Source organism: Sinohyriopsis cumingii, chromosome 3, assembly GCF_028554795.1.
Source record: "Sinohyriopsis cumingii isolate HCF-2022 chromosome 3, ASM2855479v2, whole genome shotgun sequence".
In the NCBI taxonomy this organism is placed as follows: domain Eukaryota; kingdom Metazoa; phylum Mollusca; class Bivalvia; order Unionida; family Unionidae; genus Sinohyriopsis; species Sinohyriopsis cumingii.
The window spans coordinates 41,360,109-41,380,012 of NC_142963.1; the positions used below are offsets into that span (position 1 = coordinate 41,360,109).

General features: G+C 33.0%; 1 protein-coding gene across 1 annotated transcript in view; it reads left to right on the plus strand.

Annotated features, from left to right (window-relative positions):
* LOC149802750 (uncharacterized) overlaps positions 1-19,904 on the plus strand; it is a 248,263-nt gene that overhangs the window by 124,043 nt on the left and 104,316 nt on the right. The window contains exons 26-28 of the mRNA XM_089953826.1: positions 14,908-15,108; positions 18,122-18,376; positions 18,763-18,957. Of these exons, the coding sequence (XP_089809952.1) occupies positions 14,908-15,108; positions 18,122-18,376; positions 18,763-18,957 (651 nt within the window). The remainder of the gene's footprint in view (positions 1-14,907; positions 15,109-18,121; positions 18,377-18,762; positions 18,958-19,904) is intronic.

The window sequence follows — 19,904 nt, forward strand, 5'->3', positions numbered from 1 at the left end:
ATTCATTTTCGAATGTTTTCACGGATTAATCGAAGACGGATTTGTAATTGACCATATTGATGGTAATAAATTAAATAATTCGATAGAAAATCTTGAAGCTGTTACTCCAAGTGAAAACTCCCTACGAGGTAACGCTGGTGGTTATCGTAGTGAAGCTAAAGCAGTTAAATCATTTAATACAGAGACAGGTGAGGAAATAATATTTACATCAATGTATTTTGCTGGTAAATTTTTTGGTATTAATCGCGCATCAGTAAGGCGAGTTGCAGAAAAAAATATATAATTCAGCTTTTTCTTATAAATTTGAAACTTGGATTATATTTTCCTACATTCCGATAATTTCAGACGATTAAAAAAGAAACAAATTTAAATATTATTGAAAAAAACACAACTTTTACTGAATTTTATCTTATTTTTTTGTCATTTTTTTCTGCGGTAGAGATTAAAATTTTACCAACAAATCAATATTTAATGTCTCCCCGCGCATATCAAGTAAATTCCCATGTTGATTTGTCAGCCTAAAATTTATCATCGGTAGTAATTGATTGTGGCAACGCAGATAAACAGGATTGATTGGCTCCTTCACAATTAATGATCCAGGAGGTGTTGTTGGTGAAAACGAATATAATATCGATCCCTGTTGAACTTGATTTGATATTGAAGCATCTGCGCTGTAACTACCGTCGATAATATCTGCGTGTAAATTAACCGCGATAACATCAGAAATATTTACAATTTCAGGTGAAATATGCCTGCCATGACCTAATAAGGATTTTGGTGGCGATTTTTTTCTCCACGCGGCATGTAATTGAGAGAATAATTCATTAATAATATCAGCAACTAATTTTCTTAATTTGTGCGCATTATAGCCAGGTAATTTTAATGTTTCCTCAGTTAATTTCTCTTTATCTAAAAACATTTGTTTATTTTTTGTTTTATCGTCAATTATTATCTGAACTAATATTTTATTAAAATGTTCCATATCTGATGCAAACTGATTTAATACTTCCGCGTGTTTGATCACCTCATCACATGACCCTGACACGTGAATTACACATTCGTGAAAATATCGTTGTAGTAACCACAAATATTTTTTATGTAATTGTTTAATCTCTGAAAAATATATATTTATATTACTCATATGAATTGATGTTATTCCATAGCTGGACCATTTTTCATGTTGTCTAAAGTTCCATGCTGGATCGTCCATGAAAATAAATTCAGTTATTTTGTGATTTTTTTAAATCTCATCTAATTTGTTTTTGTATGATGGAATAATTCCATGATAATTTGATTATTAGTGATGAAATCACCCTTGTTAGGTTCTGGTGACGCCGGTTGTATTTCTGGTTCTATTTCAGGCCAACCTAGAACTGTTCTAATCGAAGATTGATAGATATCAACGATATATGGCGATTTTACCTCAATAATTGAAGTTAATGTTGGCTCATGTGCAGATATTTTTATTCCTGGTTCATTATCGCCAGTTAGGTTTTTAATTTTATGTAGTATTTCATCATTAATTTGTTCAATTTGATAACTGCCAGTTGGTAGTCCAATAACGATCCAATCTGGAGTACCGTCCGGTTTATTTTTATTAGCAAAAACAAATGAATTATTCGATAATGAGCTGCCAAGTGATTTTGATCTGATATTGGGCCAGCTATGATAAACTCGCAACTGTGATAGAGAAATTTCATCAACAGATATCGCAGTTGGAAAAATTATACTAAATTCCGGATTTGTTGAGCTCGCCGATATCATTGTTGTTCTTCGTAGATTCGTGTTCGTTACAATCTGTTCCAGTGACATTATTATTAATCATCACTACAATAGCAGAAAATTCATCATCAGAAATAACTCCATCATTTAGAAATTCCGATAACAACGAAGATAATTTTGCATATGCAACTGTTGCCGCGTTAAGTTTATTTATATACGAAGTTAATTTTATATTCGCGCACGACGATATTTTTTTTGCAATAATATTTAAAACGCCAGCAACTGCAGTAATCACACAAACTGCGATGACAGTGACAGGTATCGCGGATAATATTATTCCTGCACCAGCAACAGCGGCGCTAACTGAATAAACAATTACATCAATAACAACCAATCGTCGCTGGTATTTTTTTATTTTTTGCTAAATACAGATCTATGGTGAGTTTTAACGAATCCTGCCATGATCTAGCTTGGTTGTATCTTTATTCGGTCATTATTTAATTTTCAAATATCTTCAAATGATGAAATTTTAGTGATAAATTCTACAAACCACAAATATATAACTGAATCTGTTGTTGTTCGATCTGGTGGTTCTAGCGTAAAATTTAATTCAACATCTTTGTTCGTTATAATAATGAAGGAATTTGGATAAGTTTTGTCACTAAAAATTATCTTAAATTGTGGCGAAGAAAAAACAGTTATTCTACACAAGCCAATAATTGGCGACATATAAGTAAATTTATTATCGGTTGGAGTCCAGGTACCTTTTCCGGATGCCACAGTAAACGTTAAATTTTTTATATGACTTTGTTCTGTTCCAGGTGGAAATTTAATAAGTTCATTTTTGGTATTAATTTCATTAATCTGCCAGGAAAATTCATTAATTCTCCTGATAGATTCATTATTAATTTCAATGTCGCCTCTAATATCTTTAATGAGTTTAGCTGAATCTTTGTTATCCTCGTTGATTTTACCTTGAGCCATTTCAAAATTATTTTGTAAGCCAGCAAAATCACCCTGAATGTTTGTAATAATTGCATTAGCTTTATTTATATCATCGATAGCATCATCAGCTCGTTTAGCAGCTGTATTAATTGCTAAATCTGTTTCAATTTTTGTTTGAGCGATTTTATCAACAATTTTTTTATTTGCCTTAACAGTTTCATTCAATTTATTAAATTCATTTACATGACTAGTAAAAATCACCTTGAACTTTTGTAATTTTTTTGTCAGCTTCACCAATTTTTTTGTCAGCTTCACCTCGCAAGGTATTAAATTCAGTCACATGTTTAGTAAATTCACCTTGAACCACTGCAATTTTTTCATTAGCTGTTGTAGCATCATTTTTAAATTTTTCAAATTCTTTTCCAAATTTTTCAACTGATTTTACATAATCTTCGAAAAGTTTTACAAGTCTTTCTTCAATTTTTTTAACAAGATTATCTTTTTCTTTTTTAACATCTTCGTTAATTTTACTAATTTCTCCGACAGATTTTGCAACAGTTTCTCGCACGGTAGTAAAATCACCTGTAATTTTTTCGTCAGCTTTACTAACAGTTTCATGTAAAGTATTAAATTCAATTACATGTTTAGTAAAATCACCTTGAATTTTTGTAAGATCATTAAAAGCTTTTCTGGAATTTTTTCGCAAGTTATTAAATTCAGTCATATGGTCAGCAAAATCACTTTCAAATTTTGTAATTTTTTCATTAGCTCGCGTAATTTTTTATTCATTTTTTGTGATAGAATCATCTTGAGCTTTTTTAATTTCTTCGAAAGTTTCATGCATTACTCTGCCGATATTTTCAAGAATTGATTTAGAATCTTTTTCAAGTTGGGGTCGATTTTTTTATTTTCTTCATTATCTCGCTCAATTTCTTCTACAGTTTTTGCAACAGTATTTTGTAAAGCAGCAAAATCACCCTGTGATTTTGTAATTGCCAAATTAGCTGCAAAAATTTTTTCGTCAACTTTTTCGGTAAAATCATCTTGAGATTTTTTTATATCTTCGTAAGCTTTTGTAATTTTTGCATTAGCTGATTCAACAGCATTTTGCAAGTTAGTAAAATCACCTCGAGATTTTGTAATTTTTGCATTAATTTCATTAATAAATTTAACCTGAGATTCTTTGATATCTTTACTAATTTTATTAATTTCTGCATTAGCTTCATTAACAGCTTTCTGTAACTCAGTAAAATCACCACCACGAGATTTTTCAATTTCTTCAACTTTTTTATTAAAATCATCTTGAGATTTTTTAATTCTTTTGTTAGTTTCAGTAATTTCTGCATCAGCTTTTCTAACAGTTTCTTGCAAGCCAGCAAAATCACCTTGGGATCGTTCAATTTCTTTCTTTGCTCGTTCAATTTCTTCATTAGCTCGCGCAATTTTTTCATTAGCCTCATTAACAATTCCTCGTAAATTAGTAAAATCAGATACATGGCCGGTAAAATCACTTTGGGATTTTTTAATTTTTCCTTTAATATTTTCAAAATCTTTTTTAAAACCATTAAAATCAGTTATATGGCCTGTAAAATCACCTTGAACCGCTGTAATTTTTTTGTTAGCCTCACCAACAGTTGTTCGCAAATTAACAAATTCAGTTACGTGGCTAGTAAATTTACTTTGAACTTCTGTAATTTTTTTGTTAGCTTCACCAACAGTTGTTCGTAAATTAGCAAAATCAGTCACATGACCAGCAAATTTTTTGTCAGTTTCACCAACAGTTGTTCGTAAATTATTAAATTCAGTTACATGACCAGTAAAATCACCTTGAACTTTACTAATTTTTTTGTCAGTTTCACTAATTTTTTTGTCAGTTTCACCAACAGTTGTTCGTAAATTATTAAATTCAGTTACATGACCGGCAATTTTTTTTGTCAGTTTCACCAATTTTTTTGTCAGTTTCACCAACAGTTGTTCGTAAATTATTAAATTCAGTTACATGACTAGTAAAATCACCTTGAACCTTACTAATTTTTTTTGTCAGCTTAACCAATTTTTTTTGTCAGTTTCACCAACAGTTGTTCGTAAATTATTAAATTCAGTTACATGGCCAGTAAAATCACCTTGAACTTTACTAATTTTTTTGTCAGTTTCACCAACAGTTGTTCGTAAATTAGCAAATTCAGTTACATGACCAGTAAATTTTTTGTCAGTTTCACCAACAGTTGTTCGCAAATTAGCAAAATCAGTTACATGGCTAGTAAAATCACCTTGAACCTTACTAATTTTTTTGTCAGTTTCACCAACAGTTGCTCGTAAATTAGCAAATTCAGTTACATGACCAGTAAAATTACCCTGAATTTTACTAATTTTTTTGTCAGCTTCACCAATTTTTTTGTCAGTTTCACCAATTTTTTTGTCAGTTTCACCAACAGTTGTTCTTAAATTATTAAATTCAGTTACATGGCCAGTAAAATCACTTTGAACTTTACTAATCTTTTTGTCAGTTTCACCAAAAGTTGTTCGTAAATTAGCAAATTCAGTTACATGACCAGTAAAATCACCCTGAATCTTACTATTTTTTTTGTTAGTTTCACCAATTTTTTTGTCAGTTTCACCAATTTTTTTGTCAGCTTCACTAATTTTTTTGTCAGCTTCACTAAATTTTTGTCAGCTTCACTAACAGTTGTTCGCAAATTAGCAAAATCAGTTACATGGCTGGTAAAATCACCTTGAACTTTTGTAATTTTTTTGTCAGTTTCACCAATTTTTTGTCAGTTTCACCAATTTTTTTGTCAGCTTCACCTTGCAATTCAGTCACATGTGCCCGCTGAACCACATCAGCAATTTTAACATTACTCGTTTTTAATTTTCCATGTTGATCTTGAAAAATAACAATCTCGTCAGGATTTATTTCTGATATCGATAATAAATTGTTAAGGTCATCTTTTGTTGCAAATTTTGATAAATCAACATCAGATTTCTTTTCTCTTATTAACGACCTTCCAAAAATGTCAACCATTATACTTATCTGATGTGTATTTAAGTATGATTTTGTGATACGGCAACAATGATTTTGATATCGCATCAAGAACATTAATTACTTCACTGCCGCAGATTGGTGGATCAGTTAAAGTTTGTGTTGGTAGCATTGAATACCAGAGTTTTTAATTGTTTCGCATAATTGATAAATTCATTTGGTGGAGCCAGCCCATATGAGTCAAAATATATAATTTCACATGGATTAATTCCGTAGGCTACCCAATGTGTTCCTGGCCCAATACTGTCATCGAGATTTATTTAACTCCCGCCTCGGTAGAATTTGGTTTGGCTGGTAATTGATCTCGCATAAACATTCCTCTAAAAAATTTAATCTTCTTCCTTTTTACTTCATTAGATAGATCTAAATTTGACATCGCTACTGGTATGTTCCTGGTAACCTCAGGCCGCTGCCGTGTCCTAAGTAAGTTCCTGGCAACCTCAGGCCGCGACCTTTTTTTTTTTGCTGTATTTTCCTCCTGTTACTTTTTGTGCTAATTTGCTACCTGCGTATCCAACCGCACCTAATGCAGCAGCTTTTGCTATAGCCAGAGCAGCGGCAGCCATCAATCCAGGAATTAAAGCTAACAATGAGAAAAATCCACCAACTTTAACCATATTTTTGATAGCTCCCGGACTGAGATTAACGCTAACTCCAGTGTTTGCCAATTTGGCCCTATTGAAACGTTTGTGTTGAGTTTTAGTTAACAATAATTTATTTGGTCCACCATGAATTTGTGAATTTTTTAACGTTAATTTTATCGAGCTAGCTTTTTTTGACTGAAGTTCTTTTTATCTGACCCGGAGTCAGAGTCACACTAACATGATTGTATGGCATTTATATTTATCAGCAGGAATTTAAATTACAAATTACATATTTTCCACAGGTGCATCAACAACTCGCATTCTGCCACTAAATCCCTCTAAAATCATGGTTTTGTCACTGAGAATCACAGCAATAACTTTAAAACCAGCAGCTGCCATAATTCTTGTTTTAAAATGAATATCTACGACAGATTGTTTTATCAAATCAAGATGTTCTAGTGAAAAATAATAGATTGGGTAGCGCGTATTAAAATCTAACTGCGATATTTGCAATCCTGTATCAATATTTTGATCTCGCCCCATATAACTTAATATTCGATGATATGCATGAGCTGTTGAATAAGTTGCAAAATTTACTGATATTTCTTCAGTTGGTTCTTGTTGACCATTAATTCTCAACGAGACATTGGTAGCTGCAACGTTATCAAATATCATGTGACTGTGAGTTTGATCGTATCTGTTGTTGTTTTGAAAAGCAATGAAAATATGTCGTGGTGCCGAAATGCCCTGTTGAGCTGCAATACGCCAGGTGTAATCACCATTAATATTTGTTGTTGTAGTATCGGTTGATGTTGTCAACCACGACATTATTGATTTACCACCTTTATCCATGAATGACATTAATTTTTCTTCTTCAATTACTGATGGAACTAGCGCTGGCATCCACAAGGTAAATTTAGTTAATAAAACCTTACCAGCGTCAACAACAGTATTTAGATCCCGCCAATGGCATTATTGCTACCATTTCGAATAAGAGTTAAAGTGTGTTTCGCTCCAAAAATTACCTTTCTGAAATTTCTGCAAGGTCCAAGGATATGCGATAAGGGAATCGCGCATGAAAATCTTCTGTTATTTCCTACCAACATTAATCTTCGTGTAGCAAAACCTAAATTATAATTGGCGTTCATACTTGTAAACACTGGTATATTAGTAGCATTAGCGTCACCAGCAGCATTTCTTGGTATAGCAGAAGTGTGATACACATGATCAGCTGTATCAGTATTATCCTTGGCAAACATCATGCTAGGGCCAGCCGATCTGGTAAAATCATCAGAATATCTCGCTAGACCTATAATTGTTGTAGCTAAATCAACATCATTAGTAATTGACTCAATCTCTCTTCCATCAATCATATATGTGGCGCTCTTGAATAATGCCATAATTCCGTTATTTACAAAACCAATTTTAGCATCTGCACCATATTCGGTATCATCCTCCTTCAGAATTTCACCAACAACTTCGATAAATGCCTCGGATGGAAAAAAATATCTTGTCGTGTCCTGAATCTGAATTTCAACACGATTTTGACTATCTGGTGTTACCGTGTCATATGAATAATATTGATGATCACGCAACGATGTGTCCTTGCCGACTGGCTCTTCCATATCAAACGCTTCGTTTGATAATCTTGCAAACATTTTATTATAATTAATAATTATCTTCTAAAATGAAGACCGCTGCCTGATATAAAGCTAGTGTTTGTTGGTTGGGTGGCAATTTCCATTTTATTTGTTAATTCAGCTAATTTCTGATTCGCCGCACCATTAATAATTTTACTGATATCGCTAGGCATCACAGCAGTGCTAGGTAATTTGGTTTTTTTACGTACCAATTTTGTGATTTTATCTTTAATGGCACTAAAAGCTTTAACAGCTAAATCACCAACAGCAGCAGTAGCTTTATCACGAACAAATCCAATTGCTTTCATCGCTAATTGTTTAGCAATTGGTCCAACCTTAGGTGCTATTCTGGTAACTAAACTAGAAATTCCGCTGCCGTGAACAAGTTTATATACGGGCAATCTGGAATTAACAACACGAACTTGTGCTGACCTTCGGTGATGTTTATGAACTATCATCTTTATTAAATATTATTTATCTAACAACTAATCGCTATATCCTTCAATAATTTCATTGATTAAATTTCTGTAAGTTTGAATATCTATAATTTTTCCGCTAAATAATCTTTTGTAAATATCTGCTGCCTCATTAGTTATTTCACGTGAATTATTTCCCGCTCGTTTTCCCCCAATAAGAACTTCTAATCGAGATACATCATTGACAACACTGTCAGGACAGATTGTGTTGTAACCACTACCAGTAGCGCCAGGTGATTGCGACGGTGAGTAAAATTTTCCCTCTTCCTCAGGTTCTCCAAAAATATCTTTTAATAAATCATAAGGTGGAACTTCAGGTTGTTCTTGTGGAACTTCAGGTTGTTCTTGTGGAATTTTAGGTTGTTTTTTTTTACCTTTTGTTATACTGATTAATTCATCTTTAAATTTTATATACTCTGGATCTCCCGTATTAATGTCTCTTTTTTTACTGGCAAAATATATCGCCGAGATCCAATCACCAAGTTTTATTTGTTGATTTTCGACAAATTCCTTTTTTAAATATTTATCTTTATCTTTAAAACCAGCAATGGCAATATTAATTAGTTCATCTTTATTTTTTAATTTATTAAGAGTTTCTTCGGTAAATATATTATGTGGTAAAATTTTTCTTTCTTGTTTAGTAGGAGGGGCTGGTAACGGCAATTGTTCTTTTTGTTGCTCATATTTATTCAATAAAGTAATAAAATTTATATATTCAGGATCATTAGTTTTAATCGAGCTGACACCTTTATGCACATAAAATATCCATCTCCCCCATTGTTCTGCAGAAACATTTTTATAATGTTCAGGTTTCATGATATTTTTTCGTTTATTTATATCGTAATTATCGATGGCAAATTTAACTAGATCAATTAGTTTCATTGATTTTATTTCTTCAACAGCATCATCGGTAAATTTTTCAGCTCCGGAAACCCCACCAATAGCTCCTTCTCCCTCAATATCAGCCTCAGGTTTAACTACAACCACAGGTACACGTGGTATAGTTTGTTCTTCAATTTTCTTCAACACAGGTAGAATTCCTCTTTTTCTTACTTCAGGATCTTCGACATCTCCTAACACGACTCGCTCGGTGGTTTTAGTTACTGGTTCGAATAATTCTGTTGTAAAATCCTTAAATCCAAGCTTTTCATCTTGATACGCTCGTATTTTTTTTTTTGACAGAATCTCTAACAGGAATTAATTTCCTTAATGCAGCTAAATGTTCCCTTGCTATTATAGCTGAATGTGGCTCTCCAACCATGATATACAAAATATTTTACTTTAACAAATAACTTTAACAAATATTTTAACTTTTGTACAGCAGCAGAGGGGCTGTGACCAATTCTTCGCTATTATTAACGAAAAATAATTTCACGTTTTCAGCAGCCCCCTACTGAGGCTCTATCATTTACCACACTCTTCTGAAGACCACGAAGTTTATTTTTATTCAATTACTTTATCTAAATGATTTGAGATTATGTAACTAAGCAGATTTGTCTGTGTGGGTATATTTTTGGGATGTTTTCTGCTGAGATCGCACTTTTCTTCAATTCCCCTGGTCTGTTAAGCCCCTCTGCTGCTATATATATATATTTATTATGAAATCTTGTTAAACAATAAACAATTGATAGCCTGGAAACTGGAAATGCATATTGGATAACTCCGAATATGCTTTGCAGGAGATATCAAAGCATCAGTTTACTTTATTGTCTTATTTTCTAGCCTGTTAACAGATGCCGAGTCAAGCTGCTCTGTATAATTTTAAATTTCATTGACAATATTTTTCAAGTGATTGCCACTTGAAGTGTACATTTATCTTAACATTTAGTGATAAACATTTAAACTTCACATATAAATAATCTGCTAGAATTTATTTTTTTGTTTTTGCTTATTTTTTTTAATTGAGATGTAATTAAAAATTCTGAATTTGGGAAGTATTCTAATATTGTAATAATAATCAAATCATAAATTCCATCTTTGTACATGGCATAAAATTCAGAATTTGGGAAGCATTCTTATATTGTAAGAATAATAAAATCAGAAATTCCATTTTTGTACATGGCATATAATTGATAAATTATATAAGACTTACCAAGTCGAAGTTTGATTGTAATTTCATGAACCCCATAAGTGCCTTAGTGATCACATGCCCACCCTTCATATAATCCTGCCCAATAAAATATTGAGGCTTCCACTTCTTTTTGCTCTCAAGACTGATCAACCACATGACCAATGTCATTTTGTGATCACTAAGGCACTTCTCTTTTATAAATTTCACTTCCCCCATAAGTGCCTCATGATCCCATGAGATTTCAGAGAGAGACTTTCATTTATGGAATAGATTAACAACTAGGAAAAGAAGAAAACTTGTATGTGTTGGTAGTAAACCAGATATACCAAAGTTACACTATACATTACATGACAGTTATGAAATTCTGGATGCTGACAAGACCACTGCACTGAATTCAGTCGTGTCTGTAACAGGCTCATTACAATGTTCCTGAAAATACAGGCACTAGCCCAAGCAGCTGCCTTCAAGATTGTATCCAATAAGTATGCCTTTAGCACAGACCGCAGAAACAGATGAACCCTTGTACTATGAGCCTGAAAAACTGATGTATCAATAATAGAGTCCCTCATAACAGTCTGTATCAAGTTTGATATTGTGTCTTTTGTAACTTTTTATGGGAAGATTGTGTGCTGATGAATAACTGTGCTTCAGAATTTCACAAATGTGGTAACTTGCAAATAAAACTGTAAACAAGCCATAACATATGGATAAGACTTAAAAACAAAGGGTTCCACATGGTTCCCTGGTTTAGATTGTTTCTGCAATGAAGGAGTGTCTATTTGTACACTGTCAACAACAATTTCAATGCTATTTGTCTGTATAAGGTGAAGTGTCTATCACCTCTGTTCTGTTAACACATTTACCCCTGGCAAGGAGTTAACGTGGCAGGAGGTAGCAACTTACTGCTGAGCTCTCATGGTCATGAAAGATACACTAAAGTGGATGGTATTATAGAAAGGTAGACAGTTATAGCTCTACAATGATACCAAATAATCTGGAATTTCTAGTTGCACTACAAAATACAAAGGCAAAAACCTCATTTTTTGGACCCCAATTTTTTTTCACCCAAAATTGGCCAGTGGTTGGATTCTGAATAATGACTCCATTTAGCAAAAACAAAGAAAAAAAGAAAACCCTCCAACTTTTACCCCTCTGCTCATGCGCGAACCAAATAACCAATGACAATGTTTCTAACACAACTAGGCAGTATGTTATTGAAAGATCACCTGGGATTTGGTACTTTTGGAATAACAGAAATAGCTTTCAAAATGTGTTTCCGACTTGAATTTCAGGCGAAAACGACAAAAACCTCCAGGGGTTAATGTGTTAACAAAGCAAACAGCATGGCTAACTTCATAGTAAGTTCCTGCAATAACATTACCTTGCAAAGAGAGAAATTAGTTAAACACCAGCTGCACATCCCTGCAAAGTTGCACCCAATTTGCTGAAGTTACTGCTTCCAAAATGCCCAAAAACTGAAAACTGCAACACTTTTGTGCAGAAATCATAAATTACACTTATATTTGACGTTTTCTTCTGGTACGATGTTGCCCCCAACTAGATACTTCCATGCAACCATGTCCCTGATCAACCATGTGACCAGTGTCATCTGGTGGGATCCTGAGGCACTTATGGGGGAAGTGAAATATGGTATATTGGTAGTACTTCAGTTACTGACAGCCACTTTTGTTTTCATGGTTACCAATTTGGTAAATAATTAGAGCCAGTAACCTAAACAGAGCCATTTACATTTTTTAACTTTGCAACCTTAGTGTGATTAGTATTTCTAACAAAAACAAGGGTGTTGAAGAACACCATTGATTTGCACACAAAAAAGGTTGACACTAATGTGATGCCAGCAATGCCTTGATCATGACATTTTGGTCATAAATGTGAAACTTTTAAGGTAGTACCAGAAACCTCTACCATGTGTGTACACTATGCATTCACAGGTATTAGTAGGTAGTTAAGCATGGCTGGAATTCATGCAAGTATTTTCATGAGCATTTATGCAGGTATGGTAGCCTGTTTATTCTAGAACAATTCTGGTTCATTGTAGTGTCATAATTGTTAAGTTTGGTTACAGTACCAGTCAGATCTCTTTACTTTGCTTATACTCAGTGTATATAAAATGTAGTAAATTGTACCTCTGTTTGGTGTAAATAAAAATGCAAAAAACATTATGCCTTTACAATAGAAAATCAACCTCCTCTTATGTTCTCTGCATGATTTTATTCAGAAATTTTACACAATGCTTAAATATAATTTCTATTACACTCTTCCTCAATAACTAATGTACACAACAGTGTTCAAAAAGATAGACCATGGCGCAAGTGAGGATGCAAGTTACCAAGGGATCTCTGACAAATTAAGATAGTGATTGACATTGATATTGAGTAGGGGAGTGGGTATAATTGGTTAAATGCTTATTTTATAATCATGTTGGGAATACTTGCTAATAAATAGTTTTTCCAGTAAAGTTCATCTCTAATCTGTATCAATTGCCTTTATTCTCAAGAAAATCAATCCTTTAAAAAATAGTTAAAAACGTTATGCCAAGATCTTTCAGCACACATCACAAGTGTACAAAAAACATATTGTATATTATGTCAGTGTTTTTTTTATGTGAATGCGATTACATCTAGTGCTACTGTTAATTCAGAACAAAACATTATTTTTTGTTGTTATATGACAGACATTAATTTAAAGAAACAAAGTCAAAACTAGAATTGTTATTGTTCTATTATGAAAATACTGATGCTTGGGTTTCATTGCAAGTAATAGAGAAAGATCTGGTTATTGACTACCTCTGTGTGCCAATTCAGGTATTTTAAATTCATTAAAAATGTTGTACCTCACTTTTCCATAATGAACTCTATCTGTGAAACTAAGCTTTTTATGTGCTGGATACCTTTCAGTTGGTTCTCTTGCTAATTTGTGGCATTAAAATTGAGTTGGCACTTAACTAAGTTCTCACTGAAATACTTGCAGGCATTGCTGTGATAGTTGCACAGTACTTTTCACATTTGAATACAAGAGGGCATATCACAGTTATGAGGAGTACACTGAAACCAAATGAAACTTAAAACTGAAATTCTGATTTCTTTTGACAGAACATGTTTAATTGGTATTTATTTATTAAAAGCATTGTCACCAAAGAGCATTTCCAACATATTAACATTTCATTTTATATTGATAATTATGTACTGTAATGACATCTTATTAAATGTTGCAAATTTTGTGAAGTTGATATAAATTTCTGAGCACAAACCTCCCTTTTTGACTATAATATGAGTGATATATGAGTGTTTAGTTTATCAATTTCAATCGTGATTTAGTTCATGTTCAGCAAATAAGTTACTAATTTGGGTCATTTTTATAAGAATAAATGGGATACACATCTGTCCAATCATTATTAGTGAATTCATTTATCTGGGCAAGCTAAAATAATGGAGATTTCTCGTGCAGTGTCCGTTAATAAAATATGAAAGTCTAAAGGAGAGAAAAAGACAAGTCCTGAAGTCACCCATTTCCCACCTTTTAATCAGCATTTAAATTTCTCACTTTATGTAAAGATCCATGCTTCAGTATGTCTCAGAAACAGATATAATAGTCCTTTCCTATGTTGTTGCCAAAATATCTCAAAACTAAGAAAGCACAAGCCATTATGCTGAATGACCTTGCCTGAGTAATATTAAAAATCATGTTGCATGATTCCTTTGGAAATGTTATTTCATTGCCTGACACAACATCATGTGATTTGTGGTAATTCATCATATAGCACTGTTGGGATCTTAATTGACTTTTACATGATGTCACAATGTATATTAAGTGGCACAGTACCACTAAAATGCCACTTATACTACAAGGGTTCCCCTTTTGTTAGGTACCCCTATCTGTGATGAAAACTTGGTTTTATGAATAGGTTGGCCTCACAAGAGGGGGACACAATGGTGAAAAATTAGTAATTTAATTTACTTTGGCAAGGTGGTCTTTGATGAGAGTTGTCTTCTCTTGAGATCAAGTTTTGTTATGAAACAAAGTGGATTTTAAGATGTTTCACCAAATCAAATAATAAAACAATGATATTCTTCTGATAGCTGACTCAGAAGTTTGACGACCCACTTTAACTATCACATTGACCCCTACTTCACTTTAGTCAGTGTTAGGTTCCAGACTGGCTCATATTTGTACACATTCACCACAAAAGAAAAAGTTGAAAATTGTATAATATTATTTTAGCTAAATATTGTTTGGCAAGTAACATATGCTAATACTTTAATCAATCACTTTTTACATTTCTTTTGAATACAGTTTCATGCAAAATTTGCTAAATTTTGTGCTGGTTAAAAATTGTTTTGATTTTCATTACATGATATGCATTTAATCTAATAAAATTAATTTTTATGGATATGCTACTTCTTTCCAGCTGCCCCCTGCTCACCTCTGTCCTTACCAACCCCTGTGTATGGAGACAAGAATTGTACCAGCTTTGGTGATGGAAATTACAGATGTGATTTGTCATGTAATCCAGGCTATGTATTTTATGATCATCAAGCTAATGCTACCTGGTCTCTTACATGCACATCATCCCAGGCATGGCCAGAAGTAATCCCAGCATGCATTCTGGGTAAGTACTTTATACTTCTGCACATTCAAGTACAAATTGTTTCTAAACTTTGATTTGATCGGCATATATATCCTGTTACCTGTGAACTGAAACACCCACCCACCCCAATTGTTTATCTTTTCATTGTACAGATACACCAGTCAAAACTGAATCCTTGGTGTGCTGAAATCCCATCATGATCACAAATTTTATTTGGTCCTGAAATTTTCATTGTTTGATGTCGTAATTTTTTCTGCCATTAAATCAGAACCTCTCTACTCTCAAAACCCAAATAAATTTCAGTCAGGAATTTCAATTTTACATTCGAACCCCCACCCACTTAAATCTGGAAGATACTTTATTGTTGGAAATATATGTTTTAGCTGCTAAATTCTGTAAAACTTTGATATGGTCTAAAAATAATTTGTGGTGATGCATTGATTAAAACACACACCTGATACATGTAGGACCAGATTATTTAAAGCTACCTAATACTGTAGTCTGATTATTGCTGAGTCAATCACCCAGAAACGTACTAAAGGCCTATGATTTAAAAACAATACTTGACAGTTCAGTTTGGTACCCACAATAGGCTATTTCAGAGTCTTTGTACCGTAAAGAAGGGTTAGCTTTTATGATAACTAAACTTTGTAGATAAGCCAAATAAGAATGCTCAAGTTGTTTTGTCATCAAATGCGTGGGTTTGATTAGCTAGGCTTGTGGCCTTACTTTTAGTACTTTGAAAACAGAGACCAAACAAAATGGTATTTCTAAAGGAACATATGTTGTGCAGCAAAGTTTTCAGTAAATTTTAAAAGAGTAAAGAGTTTTTTATCTGTTTGTACAATAACACACAAACACACATACACACATTTGTCACGATTGCATTCTCTCCATCTAGTCACATAAGTGCTTTATCTATGTCACACTTGCATACACAAATAAAATTCTCTGTCTCAGATCAGAAGAAAATAAACTTACTTTTGTTACAAATCTAGGTCTTAAAATATATGTCACATAAAGAAAGTAAAACCAAAAATTTTAGTATAATCAAAACTATATTTATTTCCGTACAATACAAAGTGAAAATTCAAGAGATACTTGCAATATTGTGAATTAAATTCCAAATAACCCTAACTGTCCTATTGCAAGTTCCAAAGTATAGAATGAACTACAGTAGTCTTTAATGTCCTGATATAACACATTGATGCAATCTAGAATGTCTTTGAATGAGTTCACAAAAATCCAAAATAATGTATCAACCCAAAAGTGAATGAACACTTGAGTATTTCCAGTGAAAATATTAAATACTTTCTCTTAAATTAAATTGGACAAAACTAAAAACTCAGACCACAAATGGATTCCCACAGACTGATCAAAAACAGAAATTAATTATTTGTTCATCAAATCCCTATTTATACACATTTTCACTTGACCTGTGACATAAAAGAATATACATTAATCCAGAGGAACAACCTAATCTAATTGCAAACAAGACTGGCCTTTAACTTGGATGCTTGTAAACATTATGTTTACTAAAGTGACTATAATCTGAATTACAACCTATAATCTATGACAGAAGTTAAGCATGTAATACGGAGTAAATATACATAACATTTTGGTTTTACAAAGTTTGAGACTTTGATCTTAAATTTGGTTGCTGCTTTTGATGATATTCTTCAATTTGAATATAAAAAAGACATCTTACCCTGTCAGCATTGTCCCTATAAACTGAAAACCTCTCAAAATGAAAAATTACATTTGGTTCCAGGTTTTTCTGTTTAAAGGGGTTTTAGAGTAACTTGTTAGAATACACACACATCATTAGGAAAATACATTTAATCAAGATTAAAAGATTTCTTTTTTTAGTTTTAGTCAAATAAAAAGGGAAAACAATGTGTAACTATACTTAGAGCATATTTCTATTTCTTTGTTTATGTATCAAATTGTATTTACTGTTCTTCATAAGTTTTCAAGTTACTCAAGACAACTCTTTGAAAATCTATTTTCTCAGATATTTTGTGTCCTATCATCAGGTCAAATTTATCTATGCAGATTCTTTTTTAAAAAGCAGACAAAGAAGACAACCCTTTAGAGAATGTATTTGCCCCCAAATTTTGGGTCCTTTCTTAAGGTCATATTTATTGATAGATTTATTAAAAAATGAATTAAAAAAATACCATTTAGTTTTCATTTCAAATTAATAGTGGAAAGTAGTATTTGTGTCAGTGTTTCAACCATATATGTCAGCAGCTTATGCTGATACAAATTAGTAATCTATGAATCTATGTATTGTACTTTGTCAGTCTATTTAGTGATACAGAAAGAAAAATATATGTGCCATATTATATCCTACCAGTAACCATTTTCTCAGTCTGATGTTGTACACTGATTAGGATATAAAAATCTGTGCTGTTAATTTATAAGTAGAAGAAACAGTACAGTCAGGTCTCTCTGCATCATGGCAGCCATCTCTCTGCATCATGCAACAGCATTTTGTGGTCTGTTGATACAGATTGAGGTTTGTTGACAACAGATCTGGATGTGTTAACAGCAGAACAAGGTTTGTTGACAGAAGATCTGGGTCAGTTGATAGCAGATTGAGTCTGTTGATAGCATATCTGGGTTTGTTTGGAGAAAAGTTAACATACTATTATAACAAAACTGTATCACAGCTGCCATTTACAAATGTAATGTGGTGATAAAATCAGGAATGTTCATTAAAATATCTACAGAGGTACGGTTTCTTGAAAGTTAAAACAGTAGTTGCTTTCCACAAAACTGGTATAACAGTAAGCAGGATTTCTTAAAATACTGTCTAAACATTTATTTGGTGTGTATATATATATATATATATATATATAATTGTTTGCACTTAACTGTCTACAGCCTTTGGTCGTTTTATGATAATGTTTTTAAAAAAAACACTAAGATCACTGTCTGTTGATGACAGATCTGGATCTTTGCACATGGACATGAGTTATAGAAGCAAATACAATATCTAAAATTAAACTGTTTTCTGATTCATTTATAGACGCGGTACCACCAGTACTCACATGCCCACAGTCCAGAAGTGTCTACCTAGTAGATGAGAATTCCATCATTACCATTACACCAGAGGAAGCTGATTTTAATTTTACTGACAACAGTGCTCAAGTCGCTCTCACTATACCTACCAGTCAGTTCAACATTACAGCCAACAACCTTCGACAGACTTTCAGAGTCTCTGCTAATGCGAATGATGAAAAGGGCAATCAAGTGACTTGCAGCTATCAAATACTTGCCCTAGGTATGTCCTGTGCTTTTTGTATGATATGTCGAGATAAATGTTTAATTTACATTCCAATCATTCTGACTTGAGATATTCTCTATGAAACATTATATCTTTGATCAAATGTATGAATGCATCACTTCTCTCTGATCTCTTTTGCTTTGATGGGGAGCCTTAAGTAAAGAAAATGTGTCTCTTGATATAAATATTGAAAAACTCCAGCCTAACATTCTCCACCATATTTAAATGATGTAGATCTTTTGTGTACCTTGGGTGGTAAAATACGATAACTGTTCAGACATGTCAAACAAAGAGTGCATTGAGCTTTTAAGATACTTTCTCTTGGTAAACTCTTTGAGATACATGTGTAATACACAAGTTGATGTAAAAAAAAATAATTTCAGCTGCAACCTGCTCTCCCCTATCCTTGCCAACTCCACTGCATGGCAAGAAGAATTGCAGTGCAACAGGAAATGGATTTGCATGTGATCTCAGTTGTAATGCTGGCTATGAGTTCCATGAAAGGTCAGAGCTTGTGGTGAGGTCCAACTGTACCACTGGCAACCCATGGAGCATTGAGTTACCAGCATGTGCATCAAGTAAGTTTGGTCTAGCGCTATAGGTATGGTATATGTACAGCTGTGTGTTGGTTAAAGGTTGACTTTTTGTGTTGCTATGTTGATAATCTATCTCTCTGACACTCTCTGAAATGTATGTTTGTGTTGATAGCAATCTAGAAAGATAGCAGTAAACATGTTTTAAATCCAGTGATTATTATCATTAATACTCATTATTTAGTAATGTTCACCTGTTGCAAGTGAAATTTCTATTCATATCAGGCATACAGTAACTACCAATTACTTACAATATACATACATCAGTTTTGGCAAAAGACAGTATTGTTTCTGAGGATTATTACAGATTTTAAATAAAAAAGTAAGCCCAGTTTGAACGTGTCTTTCACACTGCTTTGAAACAAGTTGATACTGAATTATCTAGTCCATGAATTTCATGCAAAAGTTTGAGACTGATCCATTAAAATATTTACATTAACAAAATCTTGTGTGAAATATCATGTGAATTATTAGTTTCAGGAACTTGGTACATCTTATTTTGTATGGATTGCTAGCTACACAGATAAAATTCTATAGTATCCAAGTAGATAAGTGTTTTGACATTAGAACAGACACAGATCAATAGCCAGATAATGTCTCCACTGATTTCATGTTATCTCTGATATTTCTGTTTTGCAAGTAACAATGGATTCATTTTGTGCTGTATTGGTGATAGACCAGAAGAGCGTACGTGATGGCATGCCAGCTGTTATCTGTCATCCTTGTTCATCTATTCATTGTCCATTGCCTATCCATCCATTGTCCATCTGCTAGCATAAGTTTGGTATTTGTACTGCTCCAAAACAATTGGAAGGATTGCCACGGTCTAGTTATACATTCAGTGTGGCTGTTGTGGTTTCCATCTTGAAAATATCACAACTTGTATACATCTAGTTCTGATACTGAAGTTATCCAAATGAAGTTATCCAAAT